The 27,658-nt window shown below is 45.1% G+C and overlaps 1 protein-coding gene across 1 annotated transcript; it reads right to left on the bottom strand.

Moving 5' to 3' along the window:
- Nucleotides 1-1,688: 1,688 nt before the first annotated feature.
- Nucleotides 1,689-27,414, bottom strand: Arp3 (Actin-related protein 3). Its single transcript, XM_077687415.1, has 12 exons — nt 27,283-27,414; nt 26,458-26,513; nt 26,233-26,357; nt 22,872-22,982; nt 22,595-22,690; nt 19,468-19,575; nt 15,463-15,606; nt 15,228-15,401; nt 9,142-9,234; nt 6,472-6,597; nt 6,266-6,349; nt 1,689-2,405 (listed from the first exon to the last, which is right to left on the bottom strand). The coding sequence occupies exons 1-12, from the start codon at nt 27,324-27,326 to the stop codon at nt 2,310-2,312; spliced, it is 1,257 nt and encodes a 418-aa protein (XP_077543541.1). The 5' UTR covers nt 27,327-27,414; the 3' UTR covers nt 1,689-2,309.
- Nucleotides 27,415-27,658: the final 244 nt, after the last annotated feature.

Genomic DNA, 27,658 nt, shown 5'->3' with positions numbered 1-27,658 from the left:
AAATGGAAGTTGCATTGATGAAACTGTATCCTCAAGATTTTACAATTAGACTTTTCAGCTGAAACCACGGTGTTTATGCCACTACAACTAACTAGAACAGATTTTTGTGGTCCTTTAATGTTCCATTTGGTAAGATTACGTTGTATGTAAAAAGTGGCCACAAATAAATGTCAGTAATTACGACCACATCTTTTGTCATCAGAAAGTTTGATGTCTTGAAATTCTGTTTGACATTAGCAGGACATCTCCCAAGTGCTACACTCAAATCTCGTTTCTACGAACCCCACATTAACGAATTTCTCACATTTGCGAACATTTTCAAACTCCCCACCAGCTTGCCTATATTGTCAATGTAAAAATATTTCAGAACTACGAATTTCAGTATAGCGCATATTTCAGAATAACGCACAATTTTTCTCCTTTGCAGTCGAGGAACATCAGTATTACGAATTTGGGTAAAGTAACAGCGCCGCAACTCTCCCGTGGAACATAAACCGCCGTTTCTGTGAGTGTTCCCCCAAGTGGAGTAGCTATCATCACCACCATGTTGAGTGTCGATTGTTAGCGCCACCACAAACCTGTTGTGTAATGAGCAGTAACCTAGCCAGCCTAGCCGCAGAAGACCCTTTCACTCTCGTTGCTTTGGGTGTCAGTCGGTGGCCGGTTGGTGGTTAGGTTGTTTTTCACGCTATTCATGTGCATGCAAGTGTTTCTTTGTTGTGAGTGATCTTGAGGCAAAGTTAGTGCGAACGGCTCAGCGCCAGAAGAAAATAACTGATTTCTTCATATAAAGCTGCTTTGAAGTGAGTGCAACGTTTTCATTTGAGTTTGCTTGACTGCACACGCTTATACTGCCAAGGTATGTCATCTTCACTCCTAGGTATGAGGTATGAGCACTGGCTTATAACCACAAGTGTTTCATTACAACGATATTTCAAAATAATGAACAATTTTGGGTGGTCCCGCGTGATTCGTTATATCGAGATTTGACTGTATAGGGTCAAAACCGCATAGGAACCTCTGCTCTAGAATGGAGTTGCACTTTGCCTTTGACAGAAATTCCCCTCACCCCAAAGAGAAGTTGCGCAGCATCATTTTCCCATTTCATTGTCATAAAATTAGTTTGCTATGCAGGCAGCGTGGAATGGCAAATAGAAAAAAAGTTTCCACAAACAGCTTTTAGATTATTGTAAAAATTTTCGCCACGATTAATAGAGAATATTCCAAGTAGCCTCTGACCAAGTATTCAATTTTGTGGTGAAATCAGTGGCAATGTATAAATCGGCCTTACCCAAACCCCTGCCTTGCTGCTCCACAGGAGGTGAGAACCATGGCTTACAGCCTTCCAAACTTCTAATAAAAACTAGCATTCAAAACAAGTACGCAGAGTGCACAGTACTTATTTGCCATTTGTTCGCATTCAACTGTGAAGGCACAATTCACTGTGATCTTCGAAAACTTGGAGCTTATAAATGCTGCATGAACCACAGACCTGCATGTGACCGGATGACAAAGCGGATGACCATACTGCACGCACGCACCCGCAAGCAAAAGCTTCAAAGCACACAGGAAAGGAAAGCGCAATTTCGCAGAGTACATACATTGATGCATGGCCACCAAGGGATGGCTGTTCCTTCGAAACAGGACCCCCAGCCCACTGCACTTCAACACAGGTCACGCATGCAATCTGCCATCTTTAACAAGTTTAATGCGATACTTTGAAAAAATAAAGTGCAGTACAATTTCTTTACACAATGATTGAAAACTGGTGCGTAAACAGACAAAAAGAGTAAATCACAAGGTAACAAAGGTTTAAAGACTGATTCACCACAGCCTGCAGCAAGCGAAAATACATGAACAAAAGCATGCATATTTTTCTTTTCCACAGAAATCAACAAGGGTATAAAAATTGCCCAAATCATTTAGGTTTCTATGCACCATTTGGGGCTGCTGTAACATGTAAAATTGCAATGATACAGAGCTACACCCAATGTCTTGCATATAACACTTGAAAACATTTCATAACGCATTTTAAATAAGCTATAAGAAATGTAAGGAAGCATATTAAATAAGCTAGAATAAAGAAAAACTAAAATGATCGAAAACAGCAGGCAATGAATGCGCTAACAACCTGCAGCCTCGGCACAGCTGCTGAACTACCGCTTAGTCCCCAAGATAGAAGGGAGATTGTATAATAGCGAAAGAACAGAACTTAAGGCAGGGGGAGGGGGGCTGTAAATCAGTCAATGGGTCGTGACAAGTTGGCCGCCAACAACACGCAATGTCCGAAAAGTGAGCAGAAAACGCTCCTATGTCATGGCACCAAACACAGGGTTGTGACGGCAGATGCTGGGCCCACATTCTTCGTACGCCTTCTTTGTGTGGCACACCTGGTAGAACTCCGGCTGGAAAAAAAACGTGCGTCAGCAAACAGCCAGGAGAACCCCGCCAGCTCCCCACCACTCGACTACCTGCCTCTTTGCTAGAACATGGGTCTACATACTGTGCACGCAACAAAACGTGTGAGGAGGTAGAAGTGCGTCATATGCAAGACTCCCTTCACTCCCTCCTCATCTGATGGACCAATGGCATTCAAACGTCGCTTCCCAGTCTCAGCATTCAGGGCTAAGTACCTATGCACCAAGATGTTGACGGAGGTCGAGAAACCCAAATTTGTCTCAACTATTCTACATATAACCCAAACACCACAACAGGCCCATTCACCTGCACTATGTGAACGAGTTCAGGTGGTGCTGCACTGCACTAACCACTTTTCAGCGGTGCCGCTCGCAGCACCTGACTCTGGCTAACCACCTGACACCAGCTCTGCAGGAAAAGTTCAAGGCCACTGCCTATATGCAACTGTTGTGCAACCTTGACCTCTGCAACCGTGCCCTCTGTTATGACCTCTGTTATATGCAACCTTGCCCTCTGTTGTGATGCCGTTGCTCTCAAGCGTAGCTTATTTAGTGGCTCAATTTCGGAATAGGGTCGTCTTGATGCCAGCGTGCAGATAACTAAGAAATGTTCAGGCATTGCATAACGCCTTATCTGAGGCTAAATTATCACTTCTCTACACCATAACCTAACGTGCAGGCAAGTTCAGTACGTAGCGCTTAACAATTAAGAATAAATACATTTTTAAAAATCACTGCTTGTAAGATGGCTGTCCGTAAGCTCTACTGCTTCTGCCCTGCAATTTTCAACTTTGTGCATCACAAAATGTGGCTGCAAAAAATACAAACCTAAAGGAATGTTTAACGTAACTCAATCACGATTCTATAATCGACGAGAGCGTTACATTGTTTGTCTAACGCACACTGGGACATTTAAAAAAGGCATGCACATACTCAGACGCATGTAGTGCACATTCCCCCCCCCCCCCCCTCCCCGTCCTTCCTTTTGTATTCATGAGAGCTGAACCCTGCTTCACTCTGAAACACGGCTGTGCAAAATTAACTACTAAATAGTTACCTTACTCCATGCCTCAAACAGCACATTTTATTACCGAATAAAAATAAGCAAAATGAAGCAATTTTACAAAAAAATTGAACTTGCTCTAGTTCTGTTCAGCACTTCACACGATGAAAAGATAGTCCCCAGATATTTGGCTTGTCCGCCATCCGAGGCTCTCAGCAGAGCCCTTTTTGCAATGAAAGCTTTGCGAAAGCAGCATACTGGTCAACTGCACCCCCCCCCTCCTCCTCCCCCCCCTATTTACTGGCTTTGTTTGCTAAACACCTTTTTTCCCTAAAAACTGAATCGTTATTTTGATAGCTTCTTTTCACATTATAATTTGTTTGTTTATTTTCCCTTGCCTGAATAAGTTTTCTTAGGTCCTTTAAAACTGTAAACAGTACTGATCGTCTGCACACCACAGAGTGCATATGAACACCATAGAGTTTCTTACTATGTATACACTAGAGAGGAATTTGGTGCTAAGAACTACGTGGCTCAAGGCCATCTGTGTCGTCATCGGCTGCCATTACACCGTGCGCTCGCCTCAGTTTCATCATTGGCTTGGCTTGAAACGTTTTAGTGGCCGTAAATTTAAATACAATGCCCCGAAAATGCAACAAAGAGTGTGCAATTATATAATTATAAAATAAAGCACTCTGTTCTAAAGCTAAAAAAATAAAAGTAAAGCATGTTCTTTTTCCTGAAAGTCTGCCAGAAGGGTTACTGCTGCTATTCTGCTGACCAAGCTGGTAGTTAACAATGTAAAATTTTGGGAGAAACTTATTAAAGGCTCTTATTTTGCAAACATTTCAAATAATAAATAGTTTGAAAAGCTTCAAAAGGTTTTATGGGGCATACCTATGGCAACGCTCGCTGGCACCACGCCTCCCACTTGCTTACGATGGAGCACAGCTGCCTTAGCATGAACTAATGGAGCGAATTTTGAGTTTCCAAGCGAAGCGAGTTTCGGCCATTTCGGCCAGAGCGGCTACCTTGTAGGCATAGTGAAGAAAGCAAGCCCACGAAGACGTTTAAAGGAGCCATGAAGAGAAAATGCAAGTTGGTTTTATTCGAAAGATTTCGTGTTTTATAGTGCCCCCAGCGCTTGTCCGGATACAAATGGTGCTTTATTCACTGAGAAATTAAACAATTTAGGTTAAAATTTTGATTTTCCCGCTCAATCGTGTGTTTTCGTGGTCCCAAATGACATCACAGGAACCGACCGCTCTGCAGCCTAGAGTACCTTCATTCACGCATCCGCCGTACAGGGTAGAGACACGTATAAACTGGCGCCGCCATTTTCGGTTGCTCGCTCGCCGCCGAAGCAAGTCATTGTGTCAAAACCGCGCTAAAATTATCGCCGCAACGCAGTTTACTGAAGAAGTTTGAATCATATCGTCTGTTTCGCGTTGCTAGGTCTCAAGGGAAACGAAAAGAATAACGCGTTGAGCCCGTTGGCCCAATTGCGGCGGCACGGGACCGTTCAAAGGTTGTCTCCACCCTGTACAGCGGTGTTGGTTTGTTCCCGCATTTCTTTACGTTCCGTAACCTAGATGGCGCCACCATACCGTGGCAAGCGTTTGGTTTGTTTTTGCCCGCATTTAAACCTGGCTTGTTTTTGTTCTGGGAGAAAATATTCGTTCCCTGAAACAGTGCTCGCTCGACAAATGGGGTCACGTAAGACACCGTTGCTTGCGTCAATCGGCCAGTGTCGTCTGAGACAACCCCAAGCCCCGTAGTGCTGTGCAGCTAAACCAAGCATGCTGTGTGCAGTACGAACAGCAGAACGCATCAGTACTTCTATGTTTACATGTGCTTTCGTAACTTCCACTGTTTGTCCCATCATTCTTATTGCTTTGTAAAGAATGTGCCCTAAATTTAAGCGCAAATCGCTCGTTCGTCTAGTTTGTAAGCTCTACCTAATTTGCGTCTGCTTCTGCCAGCCTCCGCCAATCGCAGAGCTTAGCTCATGTGACATCATAGGTTCTGTTGCGGGAAATGAGCAGGTGGGTCGCATGACCATTCCCGTTTTTCCTAATTATGTAGCTTATTTGAGCGAAGTTTACGTTAAAAGTGGTGTCAGTATGATTCTAACGAGACAATCTTTTGAATGAACCAAACTTGTGTTTTCTCTTCATGGCTCCTTTAATAATCCAATAGACATGCCATGCCAGCAGCTGTGGTCTTCCCATTAGGCCCTAACTTCCCCCCGTCGACATGGATTCCCAGGCGGAGTTTCCTCTCTAGTATACTTACTAACGAACTCTTGATTGATTGATTGTAGGGTTTAACACGCTGACACAACGCTGGCGATGAGGCGTGCCGTAGTGAAGGGCTCCGCATTAATTTTGACCACCTGGGGATCTTTAACATGTGCCGAACTCTCGCACACACGATCGTTTCTGCTTTTCACCTCCATCAGAAAGGCAGCCACCACGGCCGGGGATCAAACCCATATCCTTGTGCTCAGCAGCCAAACGCCTTAGCCACTGAGCCACTGCGGCGGGTTACTAAGAAACTCAATGACGAGCACAGCTAAAAGTGGCGTGCAAGCAAATGAATTCCTAGAATATGTTATTCAGGCAACAACAAAATAGGACAACGGCATAATAGGACAACGCTTTAGCCAATGCATCACTATGACCGGCAAAAATGTAATGGAGCGATATATTAGCATTTCAATTACTGAAACCAAAAAAAGCTTCATGCACCGACTCCATTAGCAATGTGTGCTTAATTAAAAAGGTTGGGCTGCTTAAAAATTGTGCAACATTAATTAAGCAATCAAAAAACTATAATAACTAACCGTAGATGCCAGCATGCTGCCCCCGAACCAGACAGCATATCTCTGCATGTGATGAGAAATTACTTGCACCTCCATGGGCTTTGGCTGCAAAAAAGCAAAAAAAAAAAAAAAAAAAAAAAAAAAAAAAAAAAAAAGAGGATAAAGGTAGGGGTCAGAGAAAAACATAATTAAGAAAAGCAAGGAACAACAAAGTAAAGTAAACGCACTGTGATGCGCCCTCCACTAAGCTTCTCGCTGAACTTGAGCCGAGCATCAACAACACGTTTCAAGTCTCGTTGTAGTCGGCGGCCGAAGTCCTTGAACATCGTTGAACCACCAGACAGGACAATGTTCTGCAAGAACAGCAAAAGGTTTCCAGGTAAAGTAGTGACAGTGCTGCCTTTTAGACAAAGGAATTTTGAGAACACAGCCATGAATTTTCACGGAATCAAACGATGCATTTTATGTGGGCGGAGTAGCAACAAGGTTGCGTGAAGTCCACACTTTTGTTTGGTTCAGGGCACCGAGGCAGAAAAGTGCCAAACAAGCTAGATTAAAGAGTGCAAATGCCACACAGCAGACCTCCATTAAACTGGGCACGAAAAGACTGCACAACATTAATTTACCTTGACTACATCAGCTTAGCAGAAGTACTCTACCCTGCTTGATTGGTGCATACTGTTTGCAGACACAGAATTAAAGTTGTATAATAAACTTTATTGCACATCATTAGTTTCACCGATTGTTTCCAAAAGACAATGAGACAATGTCATCTATTCTGTAGTAATCTTTACTGTGTGCACAGCTGACTGCTGCTAAAACGGCATATCCTGACATCCCTCGGAAACCGTTCCAGAATATGTCTGCAATCCATTAATTCATGTGCATCTAAAGCTGTTGCCTGGTGAACACATTCACTGCGCTCATGTTCGTGACTAGCTTCAGTGGAGACTTCCCTTCAAAATCCCTGAATGCAGGGATGAACTGAAGAATAAGTAACTTTCATACGACGTGACTTGTAGCAGCTACCGACACCCGTTCGCCACCTCAAAATCTGTGTCTCTTCGTTTGTTTGCAGCTTTTCAGGATTGCTGCAGTAATTCTGGTTAACCGATACATGCAAGACAAAGGGGTTTGTGCTAAGCAAAATGTTAATGCACTGTGTCCGTGGGAAAGCAAACAAACACTTTCACTTTTGCACCTTAAGTGAGAAATGGGCATTGTGGGGAGTGACAGTAAAAGCTTGCTATAACAAAACAGTTTCAGCTTCCCCTGAATGCTGATGTCAATGATAGGTCAACGGGATTAATATTGGGCTTTTATAACATTGAATTCAAGCAATGCTCGAATGTCTAAATAGCATCTTGTGAGCGTTGCTGCTTTACAGGTTCAAGACCTACATTGAAGTTAAAGGAGCCATATAGACAACACACAAATTTGTGTTATTCGAAAGATTTTGTGTTTTATAGTGCTCCCAGTGCTTGTCCGAATGCAAACGATGCTTTATTCACTGAGAAATTAATTTATGTTAAAATTTTGATTTTCCCGCTAAACCGTGCGTTTTTGTGGTCTGCAATGACATCACAGGGCCTTGTTTACCGTTAGTGAACCTAGATGGCGCCACCACACCGCGACAAGCCGTTCTCTGCCTTTGGTTTGTTTGTGAACGTATTTGTACCTGGCTCATTTTATTCATGGAGACAATCGTTTCGTGAAACATGGCGCTCGCTCGACAAATACGGTCACGTAAGACATTGTCATTTGTGTCAATCAGCCAGTGTCGTCTGAAACAACCCCAAAGCCCCGCAGTCCTGTGCAGCTAAACCAAGCGTAGTGCGCGCAGTACCAACAGCAGTATACGCATCGGTACTTCTATGTTTACGTGTGCTTTCGTAACTTCCACTGTTTGTCCTACAATTCTTAGGGCTTTACAAAGTATGTGCCCTAAATTTAAGCGCAAATAGCTCGTTCGGCAAGCTTATAAGCTCTGCCTAATTTGCGTTTGCTTTTGCTGCCCTCCGCCAATCGCAGAGCTGTCTGGTATGAAATTATAGGTTCTGTTGCGAGAAATGAGCTAGTGGGTCGCATGACCATTCCCCTTTTTCCTAATTATGTAGCTTATTTGAGCGAAGTTTACGTTAAAAGTGGTGTCAATATGATTCTAACGAGGCAATCTTTTGAATGAGCCAAACTTGTGTTTTCTCTTCATGGCTCCTTTAAGGTGTTCGGTAGATCATGGGCCATTGATTTAGTGCAGCGCAGATGAGGACTAATAATGTGGCATGCAAAAGCATGTTTATCTGGTGCACATGTTGACTAATAACAATAATCATTTCAGTTAACTCACAATGACACGATCCCTGTGGCTGGATTGTACACAATGCAGCAAGGAAAACAAAAATCTACACTTGATCCCCTGGCACTGTCTCCCTAAAGCCCGTATAGCATTTGTTGGGCACACGTCAGACAAGACAGAACATTTATTGGTGCCTATTTTCTGCCGAAACAAATTAACGTGTGTTGTAAGTTACGATCATGACAGGAGTAACACTAACCTGCACACATCTTTTGCAAGCTGTAATACAAAGGATCAAATGTACTCAAGATTTTACATTGGATGGCTACATTACTATTATCAGGTATCTTCACAACCGTATTCCTCACGACCCTGCCATGCAAGAGAAACCTGTTGTCTCCACTATTCCGAATAAAATTGAGGTATTTAAATACTTCTGTCAAGTTAATGTTTCAGGAATAAACTATCTGTGTGTGTGTGCGTGTGTGTGCACGTGAGTTCATGCATGTCGACACTTCATTCATACAATCAGAGACCCCACCCTTTTTTTGTTAGTGGGGAAGCAGGTACTAACAGACCAGACCCAAAACTTTGCACTCACCTTATACAAAGGACGTCGCACATCAATGGGACAACTTTGTACGCATGTGTCAACAATCTCGGAAATCGGCGTTGTGAAGTCCGGATTTGAGAACTGCAAATATGATTACTGCAATGTAGCGACGTAAAGGACCCACCATCCAACACAAGGCACTAGAAAACAGGGTAATTGTGCAAGGACGCAAAATCATTACTACAGGCTAATCAGAAGCTTATCCTGGAACCTAACAGCAAATTTATACAAACTTCAATGAAATAAATAAATGCAAAGTAAATGAGTACAACTGGGTCTCACGAGAGACGGAAGAAATTAACACGTTAAAAAGGCTTGACAGCCTGCTTTGCTTTGGTGACAGTGGGAAACAATTTCTTTTGGTGCACACAGGTGAAGCTGTCCCATGGCCCTCTTCAACAGCCGCCATGTGCTACTATAAGCACACAGGTTTATATGTATGTACTTGTGCATTATTGAGAGTGGACCAGAAAGTTGGCCACTGTACCATCAATGCACTTGTAACAGACTGAATTTGCCTAGCAAGCTGAGCATGAGATGAAAAATTGAAAAGCAAAGTAAAAAAAGAATCACTGGGAAAAATTTTTCTTCACATCAAAAGGAAGCTCCTTACTTTTTTCTTTCTTTTCTTGCTAATAATTGAACAATGGGAGAGCACTCGACCATCAAGAGAAACATGGCACTTCTTTTTTATACTCTACAAGATAGAACTACATCTTGAAGCTGTGCAACAACTATAAAACTTTTTGTTCTCAGAAGTTCAAGAAGATGCACAAACATTTCAAACTGTAGCGCACAAGTGCAGGCAGCAATGCCTGCAGGAATACAAAATTTTTGCAGCTAAGAATGGTTTAGGCACAAAATGTGAAGGAAAAAAGGGCAATAGTTTAATGGCAGAATGGCTTAACCATTAGGCAATGAAACGCTATGGAAATCGGGACCTTTGAACATTCACCAAGAAATGTCACAAAAAGTTGTGTCAAAACTTTTTTTCTTTCCTTCAGAACTGAAAGCAGCAGCTATGAAAGCTATGCTTTTGAGAGCAGAAAGCAGTGCCCCAAGCTTTGCACCATGCAGCAGAGTCTTTCAGCAGTATATCGTGCCAGCGGTTGTCAGCTTATCAACCTGCCTTATCACCCTGTGCAACAGCATCATAAAGAGATTAAAGGGACCACAAAAGAAACATATCACTTTGCTTTATTCGAAAGACTGGACAGTCCCTAATTTATTGCCATTTTTTAGGCATGAAACAATGGTTGCCTTAATGAAGATTTTGCAGTTAAACAGGATGTGTTTTATACTGCCTCTTTCTAAATACTCTCACGATGTACTAAAATATCTTTGACATGCGAACGGGTTCTCTGCGATTCGGATGCTGAATATGATGGACGTGCGTACGCATGCAATGGCCTTGCGTATTTCAAGGGGGGGGGGGGGGGGGGGGAGAGAGAGAGAGAGAGAGAGAGAGAGAGAGAGAGAGAGAGAGAGAGAGAGAGAGAGAGAGAGAGAGAGAGAGAGAGAGAGAGAGAGAGAGAGAGAGTCTTTATTGGGGGCAAGGCAGGCTTAGGCCTGCTGGGGGAAGTAAGGAGGTTAAAGGATAAGAGTAAGATTGAATGGGGAGAGTCTTCATCCTATCGTGGGTCTTTTGGAAGGAGGCGGAGTTCTGTGGGGGTCCCAGGCCTACTGTTCTAAACCGCTCATGCTAGGCTACTTGAAAGTTCGAACAGTGCATTTAGGAGAATGCTTTTCTGAAAAGGGTACTATAGGATTGTTGGTGGGGAGGAGAGAAATTATGGTTAGCGAACTTGGGGCAGAACCAAATGAGCTGATGTAGATAAGCCTCAGTAGATAAGCTCCATTAAGCACTACGCTGAAAGCATGGATGCAGAAAGTGGTCATGCTGGCATCAGTTTTGTGCACACATGCATATTCTCATTAATTTCATTGCGACGCCCCAGGACGAGGCACTGACCACGCAAATGGTTACCACTCGTGTGATGCTGCTAAAAAATTGGCTGGCTGTACATCTTGCATATCTGCTTTGTTTTTGTCCCACTATTCTTTGTACTCGTTATCAAGCACTTCAGTCGCTGCATTTGAAGCGACACTGCCTGATATGAGCCACGTGTTATCTATGAATAGACTCGGTGAAAACAATGTACTGAGTCCAAGATTGTGAAAATCTATAGTATTATGCAGGCAAGAAGGAACAGCATTTTGTGCAAGTGTTTTTTGGTGACTGAGAGGTAAATGTACACATGTATGAATAGCAGCACAAGTCTTAATTATTGCTTATGAGGTTTAACACGCCGACACTACATAGGTGACGAGGTGCGCCGTAGTGGAGGGCTCCGGATTAATTTTCATCACCTGGGCTTCTTTAGCGTGAGCCGAAACCTCAAACACACGGGAATTTTCACTTAGCAGCCCAAGTCTACAAGAAAGCAAAGAAACTGCAGCGCATAAAGCAAGAAAGGGGAATGGAGGAATAGTAAAATGGAAAATGGCATCAGGAGGCTAGAGTGCCAAGGGCCAGAAGCCTGCTCTAACACTGCTTGAAATTCGGATGGCAGTAGCCTTTGCACTGATGTGCGCGTTAAAGGAGTGGCGACCCCAAATTTTTGCCTTTTGGTTCTAATGCTGTAAACAATACCTCTTCACCCACTTATAATAAAAATCGAGCAAGAACCGCTGACCAGTCAGCATGGAAATAGTTACAATGCATTTCTTTCAACCAGTTTCAGCCGGCAGCAGCAAAGATGGCAGTACTGAGCTATGCCGAAAGGTACCTCTTACTTCACACTGTTCTGGCACCAAAACTGCAAGTTATGACGTAAATCCAGAACCCACGTCACACGCATTTACCACATCATCTGAGGTGGTCTCAAGCGGTCTGCATTGGCCCGACTGAGCTTGCGGCAGCAACTGGGTTGCAGAAAACATGAAAATAATTTGCAAATTTATGTGATTAGACATTATTTACTCTGTTTAATTTTTAGCTGGGACACATTTGAGATCGTTTCTGTACATGATGTTGGCCTTCGATTGGTTTTTGAAAACATAACGTTAATTTTTTGCCACTTTGCCTAAAGTTGAGGATGCCGTTGAAAAACCCAACTTGGCAAAACGCAACCGCCAACTGCAGCAGCGCAGGAGAATGTTTCCAGTTCTGCAAAGAGCTACCCGTCACCTAGAACCACCCGGTCCCCAGAACACAGAATATCTTTCATCACGCCGATAGCGATTTCGCTGGCACTGAACATTTGAGGTAGGTCATGGCTGGGCCAATTAAAATTGATTTCTCAATGCATTTCCTGATGCGGCTGACTGCAAATATTGCTGGAAGCCATCTTCACAAACTGCTGAATCCAATTAGAATATCATTATTGGGGATCCTGAATTTGGTGTCAGTACTCCTTTAAAGAACATTAGCTCGAGTTATCTTGGCAAAATTTCTATGCCTCTAATTTCCTACCTGAGTTATATTTGCCGTCACCTCGGCAGCATACAAATACAAACCAGTTTCCTGTGCAAGCACGTTTGACTTCATTTATTTGCTTACAGCCATACAGAGTTTGTCTAATGTGCAACATGATTTTCTTTTAATGGGTGCAAATCTACAAGCAAGAATGGCTGAACTGCACATGATGACTACATGGCAGAAACCCTCGAACATCTCTAGCTCACAGCCAGAAGATACTTACGTGGACAGCGCTTCATTGATCTTCTGTAACCAACAAGCACACAAATAGGTATAAAGCAAGTGCCACAGGGGCCTATTACCTCTTTGCCTTTTGCACCCACTCAGCCCTGATAGCTCACTATTGTTAGCTTCAAAGGCTCATATAAAAACTCCTGTGGCACTTTTAGACATATCTGATCTAGTACACAGTGTGAGAATTACAGTTTTGACACAGTATATTTTGTTTCTCTACAACACTGATTTTTCAACACACTAAAAAAGCACAAAAAACACTGTGCCACTACAGAGAAAAATGGCTACCGATGGAAGCTTTCAGCAAGCTCACAAAGCATACAGCTTCTTACAAAACATACTAGAGAAAAAACTACACTGGAACGATGTATCACCATGCAAATTTACAATGTGCTCAACCCATGGCTAATCAATGTGCAGTTAAGATAACCTGTGTCGGTGTGGTTGACCATAATGCAAATGATTTTTCGTATGTATACAACATTGACGGACGTCAATGTGGTCAATGATGACAACGGCATTCTGACAGCACCCATGTGCGCATGTGTGTCTCCGCGAAGAAGCGAGTAAGGGGGGTTCAGAGGTGTGCATGAGGTGACAAGCCAGGTGTGGAAGGGCAGCAGCACCAGCGCTACCAACAGGTGTCTGTGGGGCCGTGCGGTGGCCCGGTGGCTGGCACTGGGGTGTTTGTGGGCGTTTCAGCGAGTATAGGCCTAGCTGTCTAGTATGCCAATGCCGGCACGCAGCGCGACACTTGCCACAAGGGAGTGCCAGCAGCCGCATGTCGACAGCAGACTTTGGAGTGGCCTTTCTTCGGAACAGGACGGCATCGCAGTGAGTCTACCTCCACTCTCCGTTGGTGCTCATCCAGTCCTTCAATCAAGCCGACCCTCAGCAGCTATGGAAGGTGTGGACAGTCTGACGATGGTAAGGTGCGATAAGTGTGGCTGGGTGGCCGTCCGCAGCGATGCGCCGGAAGGCTTCCCGTGTGGAATGTGCCGAATGATGGAGCAGTCCAGGAAAGCGCTTCAAGAAAAGCTGGACCAGCTGCAGGAAAGGATATCCGAAGTGGAGGAGCAGGTGCAGCGGGTGGGCTCTGAGCAGACCCTAGTAGCTCAGCTGGTCTGCAGGGTGGAGTTGTTGGAGAACAAGCTTGCGGCACGGGTGAGCAATGAGGAGGAGGAGTCACAGAAGCAGCAGGAGATCGAACTTGGTGTGGGAAGCCAAGTTGGTGTGGGAAGCCAAGCCGAGAGGAGACGAGCAGTGGCATGGCCCACCCGATGCTAAGCCGTGGGGAGGAGAGCCACATGGGCCCTCCGCAGGAGCCGACTGAACGGGCGAAACAGGCGACGCTCACAGATGGAGAGGGAAAGGACGGGACAGGAGACATGGAGAAAACCCAGGAGGTACAAGGAATTTCTTCACCAGGATGGAAGGATCGGGGGTTTCGAACACACGTTCGAAACCCCCGACATATGAGAAAGCCAAGGACTCGAGAAGGGAGTCAGGGCATGGAGAGCGGGCAGTTCCCCCATCCCAAGGCTGCCAAGTACCGCGGGTGAGGCCTCCGCTTACGGTCTCTAGAGATGGCAATGTGGGCCGTTTTGCCAAAGAGCTGGTCCAAAAGCTTGGAGACAACGGCAGTGTGGAGTATCGGTACCGGAGGGGCGCGACGGTAGACCAGGTACATAAGTTCATTGTACATAAATTCATTCATAAGAAAAGTGGCCACCACGGCCGGGAATCGAACTCGCGTCCTCGTGCTCACCAGCACAAGTGTAAGTGCTACATGGCCTCTTGGATAGCTTGGCCAGAAGCTTCCAGGAGTCCATGCAGTCCTGCTCAGTCTACTTGATGTACAAGGAAATCTCTCCTCTCATTCCCCTTAGAACATGCCACTGCAGGTCATACTTAACTAATTAAAGAAGTAAATATGATGGTCCTAGTTAAAAACTGGGTAACTCAAATTTAGCTGGATGGGATAGGAATTAAGGTTTTGCCTTTTATGTTGGGTCACCACTGAACATTGCACACTGTGTGACCGAAAATGACCATTAGCAACAACAACAAAAAAAAATATTGCAAATAACTGCCAAAATACTAGCCTCTAAGTAAGCCACTTCGCCGCAGTAGTCTCTGCGTCGAGTCACCACTATCACCCAAGCTTAAATTAACAAAATACACCACAGTTGACAGTAACGGTGAACTGCTTGTGCCACTCTTTTTTTTGTCAAATGCTAGTAGATTACTAGATCAGCAATTCAGGAACCCTTTTCATTGATGCAGTGCAAAAACCACGCCGAAAGACCAGACAAGGGACTCGGCAAACACAGCAATGCTGCACAGAAGAAACAGTTACCTCAGGATGGAAGAAGATTTCGGGTCCCAGGAAGCGTTCGTAGCCAACATCAACACTGAATGGCTGCTTAGTGATGGCGTTGACCCCTTCGTATTTCTTGATCCACTTGCTCGGCTCTTGGTCGTATCTGGAGAACTCCTTGGCAATGTCTGGGCAGATATAGCACAGCTTCTCCTGGGAGCAGAACAAGAGGTCAGCCCATAAGTACAGCTCGCAGCACAATGTGCAGCCTTACCTTGACGGCCTTCGCAGTTTCCAAAGACTGCTCCGGCGGAATGCCAACTTCCCGTTCGCGCAACAGGTTCTGAATGAAGTAGGTGACATTGCGACCAGCAATGGGAATGTGCTTGATGCAACTGCCAATCACGTAGCCCTCCGCCTGAAACAAGGGCCACCACGGTACTTATAAACACCTGTGTCAAAATAAAACTCGAAACAAAAACAAGTGCACTTCAGCGTGCACGCGTTTTTACACATTGCCTACATTGAAGTAGAGCAGCTGACACGTAATAGAGCATGCTAACACATGCTGGGCCACAACTTATCACACTGTCTTTATCTGATGTAGGCCTCGCTAACATTTCGTTATAACTACTGAGATCTCATGCCCGTAGGTGTTGAACTTAGGCCTCAGAGCCTGCTGGGCTGATCTTTTTTTGTCTTACAACAAACCCTAGAAAACAATAAAAACCCAAGGAGAGCCCAATTGTACACACTTGAGAAAAATACACACATAACAGTAACAGTAAAATGGGCTCCAATTAAATATACTACCGGGTGCACAAGGTATTTGAGGACGCTATTCCTTATTGCCATAGACACCAGCAGGCTCATCATATATATTTAGACATACGGCTTCTTATTCGTCGACCCCTTATGCTTCATACTGTGCAGCTTGTTCAGAAATGGAAGAGTACAAGTTTAAGCAGGAAATAAAATGCCATGCAGCCCTCATCACCCTGGTCGCGCACCACACCGACTTGGAAATTGCGACCTTTCTGAAAGGAGCGAAGCCTTTTGTTTACAAAATGCGGACGGAGGTGGTGTGTTGTGGCGGTTACGTGGCATGTGTAGTGATAAGGAAAAGCACAATCAGCAGTCAGACATCGTCAGAACCCCTTAATTTCTCAGGCGTTGGTGTTATCCATTGTCCGCAATAAGGGTGACGGCATGCTGGCACACTTTTTTGCAGGACTCCGCGTTAATGCTGCCGGTTACGTGAATGTGCTTGCTACCGTTGTAAAGCTATGGATAGAGAGTTTCAAAAGAAAGATCATATGTCTTCCAGCAAGATTCGGCTTCTACCCACACCGCCTGCGTCACCCAATAGTGCCCGGCTTACAACGTCTGCGACCCCGTCACTCCCAACTTGTGGCCTCCTAGCTCTCCAGATTTGAATCCTCTGTACTACTATGCTTGGGGCATCGTTGCGAGAGAGGCCAACAAAGGACCACATAATATAAAATACTGGCTGAGGGCCGCCATTTCTAGCTCAATGGCTAACATCTCTAATGAGCACTAGATCGTGCATGCAGCCATTCGCGAAGCAGAATCGAATCACTTATTGCTGCCGATGGTGGATTCATCGAGTAGCTATGCAAATAAACCATAACAGAAGCACTTCGCAAAGTTTGATGAAAATATGTCTGATTTTGCTGGAGATATTCTGTTGTGCCTGACGCCAACATTCTGTTCTCAAATACCTCGCGCACCCGGTACATGCATAACCTAGTAGTACTGTGCAACCTGGTATAAAGGTGCCCCATGAAAGTCTGCGAGGGCGGGTGAGATTTATTTTACAACTTTCGCAATAGGCTTTTAAAAATTCATGATTAGGTTTGTTTGATTCCAATCGTTAATTGAAAGTCACAGACTCGTATTCTTTTAGCTAGCTTGATACAAGCAACAAAAATATCCTTTTCAAATTTTGTCACCTGTAGTTCAAATTCTGATATTTTGATCATACAAACCTTCTCAAATCTGGCTACGAAAACTTCCTTTACAAAGCTTACATGCAGGGCAGATAAAAGTTAAGAGGGTGCACGGGCCTAATTTACTGATTTTTCGACAAAAAGTGCACAGTTGTGGCACAAAGTGTAGTCAATATGCATTGACAAACAATGTCAAAAATAATTGTTGACACAATTACAAAGCATGTTGGTGCTCAGCCGAGCACGGGCAAAACCATGATAAGCACCCGATATAAAAATTGGATTGCTTTATGGCTACGATACCTAATCTGGTATGTTTAGACTTGCTTGAAGTGTTTTTCCCCAGCCCTACCAAGAGCACCTTTTTCTTTATTATTGCAGGAGCAATAGATAGACATGCCAGCAAAAATTTTCACCACTGATCCGTTCCAGAGCGGCAAAGCAGAGAATGAAAGAGCACGTGACCGTAGAGGCACTGCCTTCACTCTACTGCTGACATTGCCAAGGAGGCGTCAAGCCAAAGCGGAGTTGATCCCGTCTCTGCCAATTCACTGTTGCACACCGTCTCAACTGTTCCCGTGGCTCCTGTCGCCTCTTATACGCACATTTATGCGGAGAGTAAAACGGTGTGTAAAAAGAGTGCAGGGAGGAGTAGGCAGAATAAGACGACGGAATGTCCCTTACGGTAGCAGAATGCAAAGAAGACTGCTCAAAAACAGAAGGAGTGACAGTCAGCCGGTGTCGCAGCTAAGCATGCAAAGTTGGCCACCGAGACTGTGGAACAATGCACAGCGTTATTTGCATGTTGTGTGGATGTGGCTTGTAAACAGCGTGCAAAAAAACACCGACTTGCGGTCTCCTGAAGCTACAGCAAACACCGACTTGCGGTCTCCTGAAGCTACAGCTAAGTGTGGGCTTCAAGTTGGTCCCCAAGTTCATGAGCAGAGGAATGCGAAGTTAATGCATTTCTACAAAATTCAATGAATTTCCCCTTCATATTTTCAAACCCCCATGAATGAGTCCTTTGGAGAATATTTCCATGGCAATCTTCGAGACCTTGGCTTTAAAGGGAAAGACAACCGATTTTTGTCGCGTATATGTTCTGTAGCTCATATGAAAGCCAGCGTTTTATATAGCCCGGTAACCACAAGCAATTTCTAAACAAATTGGTGGAAATAATTTTAATTTGGCAGCAAACTTCCTGAAATCGGAAGGGTTGCGGTTCGTAGTGTCGAAACTTGACACTAAATGTGTGTCCCCATCACGTGACCTGCAAACCTAGTAGCTACTGTAACTGCTGAAACGTTTATCTAAGTATTGCAAACCTTTTAACACAAGTATTTGTACAAGGTTAAATTGTATATGTATTTCGAAACATTATTTTGAAAATTTTAAAGACACGCCGCCCGCCGTCGCTGGGGTGCTCTCAGTGTGGCTAACTGAGCCTCCATGCCCAGAATCAATGGCAGCGTTCAGTAAACAGACCCAGTGACGGAGCTTTGACGATTCGGCCTGAGTCAGGGGCAATTGTTCTGCCAAAATATTTTATTTCAATTTCCGAATACGCCAACGGCAGCTTTAAAAAAAAAAAAAAAAAAAAAAAAACGTCGCGCCCGGGGAGAAACGAACTTCCCACCTCCACAACGTGAAGCCAGATTCTACCTATCGTCTTCCCCAACAGATGGCGCGTTCGTGCAAAATAGACCATTGCATTAAAAACACACATAAAAGAACAGGAAAGCCTGCGATTCAAGCTTTTTTAGCTGGGGACAAGTTTTTAAATATCGTTTTTCATTTCGCATAGAGACAAAAGTATGTTGCCGAGCTACTGTATGTCATGGTTGCCAGCATTATTTTTGGGAGGGACACATGCGGCTGGCTCGTAGATATAAAAATTTTGATTTAAAAAGTTCTAGGGCGTTATCAGCAAAACCGTTTCTCGTCAAGGTGCTTTAAGTGATGCCCTTTCATTTGGGATAGAGAATATATACTCGACAAAAATCGGTTGCCTGTCCCTTTAATATCATTTGACATTAACTCGATGGAAGATGAAATGAGAAAAGTCGAAGGCAAGCAATGGACTCAGGCAGCGCAGGCCAGAGGCAGGTGGAGTTATGCGGGGAGGCCTTCGCCCTGCAGAGGACCTAAATGGGCTCTTAAGGACGATGCAATAATGATACAAAAAAAGTACTTTGGTAAAGCATCTCATTACAAAAATGCGTTAGCAATGTAGGACTGTATTTCAAAGGCCCTCTTTACTGACTGCAACTTCTGTTCATTAGACAACACCAAGACAGTGAACAGCTCACCACAGGGATACAGTGGGTGACACCATCTCCAGAATCGATCACAAGACCAGTCAGGGTGCGCTCCCCCATCTGACGAGATGTCCAGGAAGCAGCCAGAGCCAGGACCGCCTGTAGGTTCGTGCAAATGAAAGGGGGAGGGGAAGTGGGGGGAGGGAATACAGAAATTAAGTTCCTGGCTGGAATAATGGTAAGTTACTTGGCAAGAGATATTTACAGTGTCTGCGTCAAGGGTTCCACGACACCTGCAAGTTATAGGAATGATTCGAATCTGAATTCTGTACTCCGTAAATGGTTACCTATGCGCACACATAGCCTTTGCACGCGAATGTGCCCAGGAAAATCACTAAAATCTGACTCATGCCCGTTCTACGAGTGTATCCCTAACAGTGACATCTTTGGCGTCACGTCACATGTCCACCTCTGCATCAGCGCTGTACCACAATCCCTTATACAGCCCCAAGGAAGGAAGGAATAGTACAGGAAAGGCAGGGAGGTTAACCAGAATACTCTCCGGTTGGCTACCCTACTCAGGGGGGAGGGGATACGGGAAATGAAAGGGAAAGAAAGGACAGCGGTACATATTAAAGGAGAAAATGAGAGAAAGAAAAGTAGAAAAAACACAAGGCGTGACCAGGCAACTATAAAGGCGGTACAAACAACGCACACAACCAGAAAATGCACAAAACTAATACGGTCCACTGATAAAATGGGCGAACTAAGGGCACTGCACTATAGTATGTCCCTACAATCGTTCAGACAGGCCCGTGTCCTTCAAAAAGAGCAGTAGGGTTTTTATAGCCTTTTCGGCCTGTGTCGGACAGCGCCTATGGCACAAAATTGTCTGCGCCGTAAAGGGGAGGTCGTCGATTCGGCGAAGTGTGGTGGAGAGCTGTTGCCTCGGCGTTATGAAGTGGTCACAATGGCACAGAAGGTGTTCAATCGTCTCGTCGGTGGCGCACGCATCACAAGCAGGGCTGTTGGCCATTCCAATGGTGTAGGAGTAAGCACCGGTGAAGGCAACACCTAGCCACAGGCGACAAAGTAAGGTTACGTCCGAGCGTGGCACGTTATTAGGTAGGTGGCGCTGCAAATCTGGGTCGAGCGAGTAAAGACGAGCGTTAGAGAACTCGGGTGTATTCCACTTAGCGAGAGTGATTTCCCGGGCAATGGACCGCGTGCCCTCAGTGTCTCCACTGTCATGTGGGTTGTGATCGGGTGATCCCTTGCGACGCAAATTGTGACCACAGTTGAGGCGCAACGCGGGAGACCGAGACATGTACGAAGACCCTGGGCCTGTATGGCCTGAATTGCCTGTAGGTTGGTTTTACATGTGTTGGTTAATACAGGCAGGATGTAACGCAAAACACCGAGAAACAGGGCATCGTACAGGCGTAACATTGAGTGCACGGAGACACCCCACGTCTTTCCGGCCAGAAACTTGAATAGCTGGACCACTGCAGTTAGCCTTTTTTTCAGGTATGAAACTTGAGGAGTCCATGATAAATCCCGGTCCACGATAACTCCCAGAAAACGGTGACTTTTGACGTAAGGAATATGTTGTCCATTTAAAGAAATCTTATACTGCGACATTTTTTTGCGGGTGAAAGCAAGTTTCTCGTGGAGTCCCGCAAGGAAGTGTGCTTAGCCCTACATTGTTTAACCTCATACAGCCCTAAGGCTTTGCGCATGTACTCACCAGTAGGACCCCAAGACAAAAACTGCTTGTTAACGCACACACAAGGTCAGGGTTCTTCCCCCAGTAGGTTGATTGATTGATTGTGGGGTTTAACGCGCCGACGCAACGCAGGCGATGAGGCGCGCCGTAGTGGAGGGCTCCGGATTAATTTTGACCACCTGGGGATCTTTATCGTGCGCCGAAATCTCGTACACACGGGCGTTTTTGCTTTTCGCCTCCACCAGAAAAGCGGCCGCGGCGGCCGGGAATCTAACCCGCGACCTCGTGCTCAGCAGCGCAACGCCTTAGCCACTGAGCCACCGCGGCGGGTCTCTTCCCCCAGTAGGTGGCAGTGTAAATGCTGCCCACTGCCTTCGGTAGGCCACCCACTGCTCCGGCTGACCGGTTCAAAATGTGCATCCAAGGAACTAAAAACGGCCACTGTGCAAAAGCAACGCCACAGCAGCTTCCGCCATCTGGTTACATGAAAAGGAGTCTGAACAGGCGGCCTTGATGTCTCAATTGCCAGCTGCATGTAAATCTTGGAGTCAATGCTTGCGCTTATCACTTTCTTGTTTTATTTAAGAGCTTCCACTTTTCACCACGTGGCAGCCCCACAATGCTCGGTAGTTGACCAGAGTTGTTCAATATTTGTTATAAAAATTTAACATTGCTAAACTTCTTGCCTTTCCCCCCCGCTTCCCTCCCCCCTCTTCTTTCGTTCTCAAAATGTCGACAAAAATTCCTGGGGAGAACCCTGCACAATGGTGAGCACTTACTGAACACTGAGATGCCTCCAAGCGTGGCCCAACTTCTTGCTAAACAGAAGTACAACCTTTCATAATGCTAGTGCTCACAGGCTGCCTCACCCCTGGCCTCTTTTATTTGCCTCTCCACAGGAGTTTTCAGCAGTTTCTGGACAGTCCAAAACTGTGCTTGCAATAAGAATTCTAGGGCCAAATAAAATACGGAGCTGCTTTGGAGCAGTTCTGATCAGTTCAAAATGATGAAAGAGGCCTCACAGGGCTCAGTTAGCTGTTGAGCATGCCTCGCACAGTGTGCATTGGTTTAAAATACTTGATGCTCAGCTGTGCCATAACAAAACAAAAGTAGTCCTTGTCGAAAGAGCCAAGTTTCATATTACACTGATTTCACCATCAATGCCCTATTTTATCGCTCACTGCATAAACACCGACAAGTTCCCTAAAAGCTGCTCCTACTGTGTTAAAATACACATCAGGGCGAAGGTTACTTTAGGAACTAAATCTTAATTTTTAACTTTCACATGCTAAAATAAAATACCTGGAGCAACATAATCTTCTAGTAATATGGTAATCTAGTAATCTAATTCTAGTAATCTAGTAATCTGAACAACTGTCATTTTTCTCCAGCTCCCGCAACACAGATGTAAATCCTAAACTTTCAAAGGAAGTGGAATTGAAGAAATCTCACCTGAACAGCAATGTAGAGTCCAGGAACATTGAAGGACTCAAACATTATTTCTGCTGTGTATTCCCGGTTCTCTGGAGTGTTCAATGGAGGTTCTGTCTGAAATATCACAGTTTAAAACCCCATTCTTCATTCAATCTTTTTATGTGCCAAGATGATCACAACACAAATGCATCCTCAACTTGGCCTTGGTTTTCATTTTTAACATCCCCTTAAATGTGCCCAACATAGGTCACCAAAAACCAATCAAATGTGCAGTAGAAAACAAGCTTGCACTTACTAAAAGGAAGTAGTGGTCCTCAGGCTCAGCCCGCAAGTACTTGAAGATGGACTGCTCCCAAAAACGCTCCATCAAGTCCCAGTCTTCCACAATTCCATGGCGAATTGGATACTGACAAAGGGTGTAACAAACCGGTTACTTGGCACTTCGAACAGTTAACCTCTTGCATCTTTCCAGTTTTACCAGCACAATTCACAGTCACCAGCTTCCACTCACAAATATTTTGATATAGTACCATTTTAAAGGGGTAAGAAATACTCTGACACATTCCGGGCACACAAATTTTACTGATCCTGTACATATTTCTAAACGCAGAGCCTTGCATTATGTTTATCTTCTAGCATGGCTCACATTCACAGAAAATGCACAGACAGCTATCGGCTAATAGGTCATCTCATTCCTACAATGTGACTTTCTGCAATGCTAATGTTCTAAAAGAGTTACAAATGGAGTAAATATACGCATTGCAAGGACAACCCAACCAGCCATAGCACTGGTCCCCACACCTAAGCATCACATCTAAATGAGGTGACAATATAGTGTGCTCGCATCAGACTGGCTGGTGGTGGGTCTACTGTTGCCGTTGCTGAAGCTCTAGAGGATGGCCAAAAAAGCACAGTAATGTGCATCTGGTGAGCTTTTGTAGGCCACCCAGCCGAACCACAACTGTTTTTTTATGCATCATAAACGTAATGTTTGCTTACAGTTGTAACAATAATGACCTCTGTAGGCAGCGGACGCACAAAATAAAAAGAGAAAGCCAAAACATCGCATTTGCGCCTATCGACCATACTGCGCCTTCCCATAAATGCCACATACAGGCAGCAACAGGCAGCGTAGCAGTCGCAATGCTCAGGGCCTAGGGCCATGGGCTTTTATAACATGAGTATGCATGCCAGCATGAATTCGGGTCAATAAGATCGACCAACAGACTCTGGATAAATGTACAACATTAGGAATATGTACTGAACAGATGTTTACCAGCAGTTGAATGCAGTTTTTCCTAAAGGAGTACTGACACCAAAGTTCAATTTCCGAAAATTAATAACATCACTTAATGAAGATACTGAGCTGCCTTCTTGCAATCATGGCCACCATGTCTTTTTCTGCTATATAAAAGAATGTTCTGTTGAAACTGTAGACATTAACCCAGCAAAGCAGGCTAAAAAAATTAAAAAAAAAAAAAGAAAGTCAGCCCTTTCACCCTGCGAAGAGGGAAGACTAGTGAAGCTGACACTCGGGTGGGGATTTCCTATGCTGGGGTTAAGCTATATTGGGGAGTTACTAGGTTGAATCATACGGACAGTGGCGCGATCTCTACATCCCAGACTAACGACACACACGATTTGTAAATAGAGACAATGACGTCCCTAGTGCCGCACAGGTGACTGCAGAAGCGTGCATGGCATTGCACAGAGTCCGGGGGAGAGACACCATGCGGGGCAAGGAGTATACACAACTTGGAAAGAGGCAGCGGCGGTTGAAAGAAGTATAAATTGGGGCTGTAACCATACTCCTTCTGTAGATGGCCATGCTTTGCTGTGCTGATTGATTGTGGGGTTTAACGCGCCGACACAACGCAGGCGATCAGGCACGCCATAGCGGAGGGCTCCGGATTATTTTTTGAGCACCAGGGGATCTTAAAGTGCGCCGAAATCTCATACACACGGGCGTTTTTGCTTTTCGCCTCCATCAACAAAGCGGCCGCCGTGGCCGGGAATTGAACCCGCGTCCTCAGGCTCAGCAGCACAACGCCTTAGCCACTGAGCCCCCACGGCGGGTCTGCTTTGCTGTGCAACACACAATGAGGGAAAACCAGGTTACAAAGCCCAAGCTTACCCCAATCTCCCTAAAGTCAGTTTCAGCTCTAAACACAAATGCACTGCTGGGAAGGCATTTTTCCAGAGGCAATATCATCCACCTTATATTAAGGTATGGAGGCACTAGGTCCTTGTTTTTATTTTCTATAATTTTTTTGTATACGCTGAAAATTGTTGGTCAACACTCAGCCTGTTGCCAGAGATGATTTAATGGATCCAAACCACAGACAGCTTTGGTGCCAAAAAATCGATGAACTTTCAAATTTTTCGTCATAAAGCAAAAATGACATATTTTGAGAATGTGGCAAAGCCGCAATTTTCACATCAAGTGCACTGCGGCATCCAAGTGATGCAACCTAATGAAAGCTCAACAACCTTCTATACTACTTTTCAACTCACAATCCTGTTTTTCTTCAAAGGAAGTGGCCAATGCCATAAGTATGTGCCGATGACATCACAGGTGCTCAGCCCAGGAGCTCTGATGGTGGGTGGTACCACCGGCCATTTGATTTCCTTATAGTGTCGCTCAATTATTAGAACTTTGCAATAACATTGGTGGCGTTTGAATCAGAACGTAAAATACTGCAAAATTCCAACTTTAATAACATTTTTTAAAAAGCACTTCAGTAGCCCTTGAAATCGATTTTCATGCCGCAGTTTTGAGGGGCCAGGAAACAGCAGCTCCGAAGCGCTGCGACATTAAATGGGCCGGTGGCCACATAGAGGGAGGAGTGTTACGTAGAGGCATCAAGTTGGTCAAACTCAAAGCAGTCTGCCCCTCCTCACTCAAGTGACAAGCATGCTATTCGGAAATGAAACTGGCAAGCTGGTGCACGGCAAAAGCAATAACCCAAATTAAATTTTTTGGTGGGGCTTGGGGCCTCCTCTGTTCCCTTTTTGCACCTCTCACCCCTGGGAAAATTTCGGCCTGCGTTGTACGTGCAGGCAGAAGCTGGGAAAGTTCGCCTTGGGGACTTTTGAAGCCACTATCAAAACTGGCGACTTGATAGGGCAGAAAAAAGTGACAAACAATGGCTCATAGTGCCTCCCTCCCCCTGTAGTTGCTGCAGGGCTCTCAACAGCCAGAATTGAAACGGACTTGAGTGGTGCTGTAATTCAGCATCGGTAGCACGTTGCCAAGTCTTCATTTGTGTGTTTATGGGCTACCAGCAACTCACAAGAACCAAAATGCAAAAAACATAAATTTGGTACCCCTATTCCTTCAAGCTCAACCGTCACCAGTGGCTTATTGGCGAGTAATGCATGATTTTCTTGGAGCTACCACCATCTGTCTCTGCCACATAAGGCAGCCAGAGCTCGCCTGATCTTTCTCAAAAAACCAGACGAGTGCTCCTACAGGAATGCACAGCATGATGCTTCAATCTGTTTTGCAAGAAAATCTGAGAAAAGATTTCCTTGCAAGGACCTTTGACAGAAAACCTCGCCCATTAAAATGCACGCTAATTCCAGCGCAACTTTCAACAGATATGGTGGGCTAACGTTGCTACTCTGCAGCAGGCCCTTGTACGGAGCAATCTTACCTTGACTGCATAACCTGCAGCGTCCAGGGCCTCGTCTCCAATAAAGAAATCCAGGTCATCAATACCCTTCGTTAACCTCCGTGTCGCCTGATCTCCAATTTTGGCACTTTCCCGTATTGCTATGGCTGTGAAAAGGATAAAGAAATTGAGGCGACCGAAATCACTCGTAGCATTGTTGTGTCGGCAATCGAGAGCGGTTACTTTTTAAAACTTTCGCACTCTTACCAGAAGGTATGATGAACTGAGGTTCTTTATTTCCGGCAAAGCCAAGCTTTGTGTAACTGAAAAAAAATAAATAAAAAATAAAACATCCATGCCGTGACTAGTGCATCCTATTTATTTACACTGTGCACCTATGATGACGCACGCACTAAGCACAATTGCGCATGCAGGAAGCAAGTGCAGAGCGTTTTGCAACTGTAGTTCCATGAATCAATACCAGACTAAAGCAAACCGTGACGACTACATCCCCAATGCAAATTTTTCTACTTTAAAAGAGAGCGAATATCCCCGTGCCCAATGTGATCGCCGGTACGGTCACGACACACCTTGTCAGAAGAGATAACAGCACTTCCTGTGAAGGTGGGTTTCGCATCGCTAGTTCTTTGCAACAATACCACAGCCATCAGCAGTGTCCCCGTTCTTAAATCAGCCCACACTTCATGCGTGAAGAGGCAGCCGACTAAAATTTGCATAGAGAGAGTCATCCAAAAGGGCCCAAGAGGACGTTACTCACGTACGAGTTACTCTGACACACCCAGCTTGCCCGCGCAGGCCTAGAATGAGTTTGATATCGTAAAAGTCGCAACACCCGACAATTTGTACAAACGTAATAGCTTAGTAAAAACCGCTCTCCCCTTGGGGTGTCCGATACAAGTAAACGCAAAACGCTTAACTCGGCTATGTAATCACATCAGTCAGTCACCCACTGCTCACTTCGGTCCCGCAGGGCTCGTGTTCTGAATAGTTATAATGAAAACAAACACCAGTGCACGTGCACTGGACTTCCGACGTTGCGATCAGAAGAAGTAAACTTAGTTGCGAGCTTACCCTGTGCCATTATCAATAACAATCGCTGGCAGCCGGCCTGCCATGTTGTAGATGGGCCACAGCGGCTTCAGTCCTAACACAACGAGTAGGCGACGCCGGAGCAGCCGAAGGGCCGAAGCGCCTCCGCCAGGATATCATGTGATTGTGTGCCGGAAGTTGCGTCACCAAGATGCAGCACGCTGCCAACGCCACCACGCGGCCACGCTGGCCACGCCGCTTCCCGTCCCGCCCACCGGCCGGCGTCACTCGTGCCAGCCGCTACGATTTCTTTCTCTGCTTGCTTTTGGAGTTCTAAACATACGAACACGTACCAGATAACATAAGCAATATAAGAACTATGCTCAGACTCTAGTCGCAGTCATAGTTTGCACGCAGT

The sequence above is a fragment of the Haemaphysalis longicornis genome, unplaced genomic scaffold (assembly GCF_048455015.1).
Source record: "Haemaphysalis longicornis isolate Haplotype H1 unplaced genomic scaffold, Haemaphysalis longicornis Haplotype H1 scaffold_1, whole genome shotgun sequence".
NCBI lineage: Eukaryota > Metazoa > Arthropoda > Arachnida > Ixodida > Ixodidae > Haemaphysalis > Haemaphysalis longicornis.
This window is presented reverse-complemented; position numbering and strand designations above follow the sequence as displayed.

Excerpts from the sequence above, each read along its gene's own strand:
- Arp3 (XM_077687415.1), bottom strand. The coding sequence starts at position 27,326 with ATGGCAGGCCGGCTGCCAGCGATTGTTATTGATAATGGCACAGG. Across the intron at positions 9,235-15,227 it reads AAATCTTCTTCCATCCTGAG|TTCTCAAATCCGGACTTCAC; the intron begins GTAACTGTTTCT and ends TCATATTTGCAG. Across the intron at positions 6,598-9,141 it reads TGCGACGTCCTTTGTATAAG|AACATTGTCCTGTCTGGTGG; the intron begins GTGAGTGCAAAG and ends CTGTTCTTGCAG.